Source organism: Orycteropus afer, unplaced genomic scaffold (assembly GCF_000298275.1).
Source record: "Orycteropus afer afer isolate SDZICR_OR568_19922 unplaced genomic scaffold, OryAfe1.0 scaffold00028, whole genome shotgun sequence".
NCBI lineage: Eukaryota > Metazoa > Chordata > Mammalia > Tubulidentata > Orycteropodidae > Orycteropus > Orycteropus afer.
Window position 1 is genome coordinate 18800884 of NW_006921615.1, and position 5996 is coordinate 18806879.

Sequence of the window (5996 nt, forward strand, 5' to 3'; positions counted from 1 at the left end):
TTATTAAGGAAGTAACAGGCTACAACTCAGGATCAGGATCAACAGACTACAGTTTGGGAAGCAGGAAGCATGTAGGCAAAGTCTGGAAGGCTCTTCATAGTGGAGACTAATCCCTCCCTTCTTTAGGGCAGGAGAGCTCTCAGCCATGCACGTAAGCAGGCCCTTCTCTCTAGATGGCACTACTCTTAAGTCCATTATGGTAATTTCACTTCCTTCGATTAGTGATAGTTTTAGGAATAAAAATGGAAACTAATTTGGCAATGAGATGTGAATGGAAGTCTGTACAGAATTCTGGGAAAGCTTTTTTTACAAAAGGATAGGAGAAAAAGATACACCTTCCCGCCTCCATCTTTTTCTACTCTTAAGACCTTGTCTGAGGATGTATTGCCTAGAACGCTTTGTGTAATCAATTGAACGTGGACGAACAGATGGAAAGAAAGATCCTTGGTGAAGCCCTTGAAGTGCTCAATCAACTAACCTGGAGCTACTCTACCTCTAAACTTTTTGATAAATGAACTTACGTTCATTATTTGTCTGTTTATTCACTCACTCATTCATTCCTTTATTTATGTTTCTTACTGTTTAAACAATGTTTACTGGCAGATGAAAACATACTAACTGATGGAATTTAATTGTTTATAGTAAGGCCTCATTTAGTTGTACTTACCTTTCTAAGGTTCCTTTCAGTTCTAACGCCGTGACTCTACAAACCACTTCACTGAGGTTTGTTATGTATGAGGCATTGTGCACTGGCGGAAATTTATCAATTTTTTAAAAAATTTATTGTCATGTACAGAGACATTTATCCTAAAAGTATTTACTAACAAGCAAACACAAAAGTCTGTGAAAACTGAAGCTTACAATATAAGATATTTAAAGCCTTTGATTCCCCATGGTATAAACTGTACCTCTACTAAGGCAAAATAGGAGCTCTGGTAGCATAGTGCTTAAGGCACTTGACTGCTAACCAGAAGGCTGGTGGTTCAAGCCCACCAGCCACTCCTCGGAAGGAAGGTTGGGCAATTTACTTCCGTAGTGATACTGCCTCGGCAACCCAAGGAGGAGTCACTGTGAGCCGGGTCCGACTCGACGGCGCATAACAACAACAACTAAGGCAAAATACCTTTACTAGTTGAGATCATTTCATTTCCCCCAGTAGTCACATATATTCTAATTTTCATGTCCCCTTCTCATCCTTCATGTCTAATGTTTTCTCATATTTAAAGCCACCCAGAATCAAACTTCTCTGATTTTTCCCAGCTCTCATTCTTCACGTGCATTCCACATATATTTACCATGGTCCTGTTATACATACAGTTCTGGACAGGAGTTACAGTTCTCAGGAGGAGAGTATGAAAACCAGATACCTACTTATAATAGTCATTAACATTTAGGCACAATTTCAGAATTATGCAGGAAACAATTGTGCTCAGGACAATTTCCTCCTCAGAATGAAGGGTGGGAGTACAACAACTGGCAAAGCCAAGTTTGACACTTGGTCCTAGTTTTGTGAGCTTGAGCAAGTTACCCGATCTTTCTTCCTTTTGTTTTTCCTTCTTTTCAAAAGTAAGTTTCAACAAGACAAATAAACTAAATAAAAAGCCAAATACAACTAAACTTATCAGGCCTCTACTACCATCCTCCCACGGAGCCCCTACTTCCATTCCTCTGAGGTAACCACTTCCAATTTAAGCTGTTTGTTCTGGTATAACTCCATGTTTCCAAACAAAATAGTGTACAAGTTCTAGACATCCATTTAATGATAAACATCTCCCTCAACATACACATATTTAAAAAAAAAAAAAACACTTTTTCCATACTCTTATAAACCAAAAACAAAATCAAACTCACTGCCATCAAGTCAGATCTGACTACTAGTGACCCCTCCTTGGGTTTCCGAGGCAGTGTATCTAATAAAGTAGATTGCCCAATCTTCTTTTCGAGATAGCACTACTTTTATTATATCAACAATCAGTGTTTCACTACTTACATATGAATTAATCATGGCTGAGCCACATTGGGTAGTCAATTTCCTTTCTTGCATGATGCTTTATTTTCCCCAATTTAAAATTGTTGTTGTTATTGGTGTTATTTGCCATTGAGTTGGCCCCGACTCTTAGCAACCCCTCCTTGGGTTTCCGAGGCAGTTATCACTACGGAAGTAGAATTGCCCAACCTTCCTTCCGAGGAGTGGCTGGTGGGTTTGAACCGCCAGCCTCCTGGTTAGCAGTCAAGTGCCTTGGCACTATGCTACCAGAGCTCCTAATTTAATTTAAAATGGTCTCTGCTTAATTTCAGTTACCAATCACTAATTCAGCCTGATTATTTTTCTAGAAAATTAAAAATCTCCTCTGAATATATTCAAACATATCAAGTTTCTTATTTTTTTTAGCAGGTTCTTTTCTTTAAGGAATATGCTTTCTGAAGTACTAGGTCCTCAGGCTTCAATCTGGAATTGTGCTCCCTAAAACTATTGCCCAAATGTGTGACCTCAGGCAAATCACTTAAGCCTATTCCAACTGTTTTCTTACTCCTTGGAGTTTTTTGGTTAATGTTTCAGTAGAATGGCTTCCTAAATAACAACCATGCCAGGTGAGTTGTTTTTATTTAACTCTTACATTTCATTGATAGTTTGGCTAGAAATAAAATTCTGTTGAAGATAATTTTCATCAGAATTTTAAAAGCATTATTCTATTATTTTCCAGCTTCTAATATTCATCCTTTGTATGTAATCTTTTCCTTTTACTTTATTTAAAATAAATTTGTTAATAAGGAGAAATATTTATTACATCATGACTAAATTTAAGCCCACTGAGTGGGATTTAAATATTTCAAGGATGAATACACTGAATAATACAGCTAAAACATAAATAACACAGGAATTCCGTAATTATAGTGGAAGACTTTAATTAAAAAAAAAGTTAATTATGAAATTAAGACAAACCACAAAATATTTTAAAAGTTTTATATTTAGAACTCTGCCCAGCAATTAAAGAATATACATTCCTTTCAAACATACAAAGGGCATTTAAGATATTTGGTCAGCTATATTGGTAACTAGTACCTTCCTGATGTAAACAACCATAAAACAAGACAAAATATATGAGGCAAATGTTTTCAATCACTGGAAATCAAGTGCAAGATTGTGATCCCTTAGAGAAGGAAACTCATGAGATGAGTACCAATATCACTCTAGCTCGTTCTCTGTGACAATTTTCTGACCTCAGTGCAGTGAACTGGATATCAAGCAAAGCACAGTAGTTCTATTGAACTGAGAAAAGAAATCAGTTTGGGGTAGCTAAAGCAGGGCACTATAACGGAGGGAAGTATGCAGAGCAGGGGGCTCAATAAATCTGTATGGATCCTTCCCTGCAAGTCTTCAGTTATAATTGGGCTGAGTGTATCAATATAATACTAATAAGGAAGATTATATGGGGCTTACTAGAGTGATACCACTATGATGTTAAAGACCGAATAGATACCCTAGAGGAAAAGTAATGCTGGGGGATGTTAAGATATCAAATTAATCTATTGATTCAACACAATCCCTGTTTGCAGAATTGTACTTGATTTTAAAACTTATATAGAAATTAAAAGGATTAGAATGACCAAAACAATTCTGAAAAAGAAGAACAAAGTTGGAAACTAACATTACCTGATTTTAAGAAATACTACAAAGCTACAGTAGATAAGACAGTGTGTTACTGATGTAAAGACAATACATATACAATCAATGGAATATATTGATTCCAAATACTGATTTTCATCAGGATTGCCAATATAATTCAATAGGGAAAGAATCATCTTTATAACAAATGGTGATAGAATAACTAAAATTGGGAAAAAAGTAAACCCTGACCCTTACCTCAAATCATTCCTGTTTGTTTTGTTATTGTTGTGTGCTCTAAAATCAATTCCCACTCATAGCAACCCTATAGGACTGAGAAGAACAGCCATAGGGTCTCCTAGGCTGAAATCTTTGTGGGAACAGACCATCAAATCTTTTCTCCTGTGGAGCCTCTAGTGGGTTCACCTATGCAACCAATAATTTACTTTCTGTCTCTAAAGCTACCAGTCTGGACATTTCATAGAAAGGAAATCATGTATGTGATCCTTTGTGATTGTTGTTGTTATCAGGTACCATTGAGTTGTTTCCGACTCATAGCTACCCCATGCACAGCAGAACAAAACACTGCCCAATCCCGCGCCAGCTCCATGATCCTTGCTATACTTGAGCCCATTGTCACTACCACCATGTCAATCCATCTTGTTGAACACCTTCCCCTCTTTCGTCGACCCTCCGCCTTACCAAGCATGACATCCTTCTCCAGGGAATGGTCCCTTCTCACGTGACCAAAATAGGTGAGATGAAGTCTGGCCATTCTTGCTTCTAAGGAGCATTCGGCTGCACTTCCTCCAGGACACATCTGTTAGCTCTTTTAGCAGTCCATGGTACTTTCAGCATTCTTCGCCAGCACAACTCAAAAGTATCAACTATTCTTCGGTCTTCCTTATTCATTGCCCAGCTCTCTCATGCATATGAAGCGACTGGAAGTATCATGGCTGTGTCAGGTGTACCTTAGTCCTCAAGGAGACATCCTTGCTCCTCAGCACCTGAAAGAGTTCCTTCGCAGCCGACCTGCCCAGTGCTACACATCGTCTAATGTCCTGACTGCTGCTTCCATTGGCATTAATTGTAGAACCAAGCAATGTGAATTGTTTGACAACCTCAATCTTTTCTCCATTTATCGTGATGCTGCTTACTGGTCCAGTTGTGAAAATTTTTGTTTTCTTTATATTGAGACGTAATCCATACTGTACTTTGTATTCTTCAACCCTCATCAGTAAGTGCCTCAAGTCATCCTCACTTTCAGCAAGCAAAGGTGTATCATCTGCGTATCTCAGGTTGTTAATGATTCTTCCTCCAATCCTGATGCCACGTTTTTCTTCATATACTCCACTTCTCAGATTATTTGCTAAGCATATAGATTAAGTGTGGGGAAAGGACACAACCCTGACACACTCCCTTCTTGATTTTAGAACATGTAGTGTCCCCTTGTTCCCGTAGAACAACAGCCTCCTTGTCGATGTACAAGTTCCTCATGAGTACAATCAAGTGTTCAGGAATTCTCATTCTTCTCAATGTTATCCATAATTTGTCATGATCCACACAATCAAATGCCTTTGCATAGTCAATAAAACACAAGTAAACATCTTTCTGGTATTCTTTGCCTTCAGCCAAGATCCATCTGACAGCCGCTATGATATCCCTTGTTCCATGTCCTCTTCTGAATCCAGCTTGCACCTCTAAAAGTTCTCCATCAATATACTGCTGCAACTGTTTTTGAATTGTCTTCAGTAAGATCTTACTTGCGTGCAGTATTAATGATATTATTTGATAATTTCCACATTCCGTGGGATCACCTTTCTTTGGAATGGGTACAAATATGGATCTCTTCCAGTCAGTTGGCCAGGTAGCCGTCTTCCAAATCTCTTGGCATAACCAAGTGAGTGCCTCCAGTGGGGCATCCGTTTGTTGAAATATCCCAATGGGTATTCCGTCAATTCCCAGAGCCTTGTTCTTCACCTATTCCTTCATTGCAGTTTTGACTTCCTCCTTCAATACCATTGGTCCTAGATCATATGCCACCTCCTGAAATGAAGATTGACCAATTCTTGTTGGTACAGTGACTCTGTGTATTCTTTCCATCTTCTTTGGATGTTTCCTGCATCATCACCTTTGTGAACTGGCTTCTTTCATTTAGCATATACTTTCATGGTTCATCTTTGTTGTAGCATGTATCAGTACTTTTTTTTCTTTAACTGCTGAGTAATTTCCATTGTATGGGCATACTACAATTTCTTTATCCATTCATCAATTAATGGAATTTTGGTTTGTTCTCATTTTTTGGCTATTAATAATAATATTGTTATGAATATTCACAAGCTTTTATGTAGACATATTTTCATTTCTCTTGGTGTACAGTTTTATAGGA

The 5996-nt window shown here is 38.0% G+C and overlaps 1 protein-coding gene across 1 annotated transcript in view; it reads right to left on the minus strand.

Annotated features, from left to right (window-relative positions):
• Nucleotides 1–5996, minus strand: part of TASOR2 (transcription activation suppressor family member 2) — a 126277-nt gene that overhangs the window by 88805 nt on the left and 31476 nt on the right. Inside the window, exon 2 of the mRNA XM_042780229.1 lies at nucleotides 668–749. Within this exon, the coding sequence (XP_042636163.1) occupies nucleotides 668–749 (82 nt within the window). The remainder of the gene's footprint in view (nucleotides 1–667; nucleotides 750–5996) is intronic.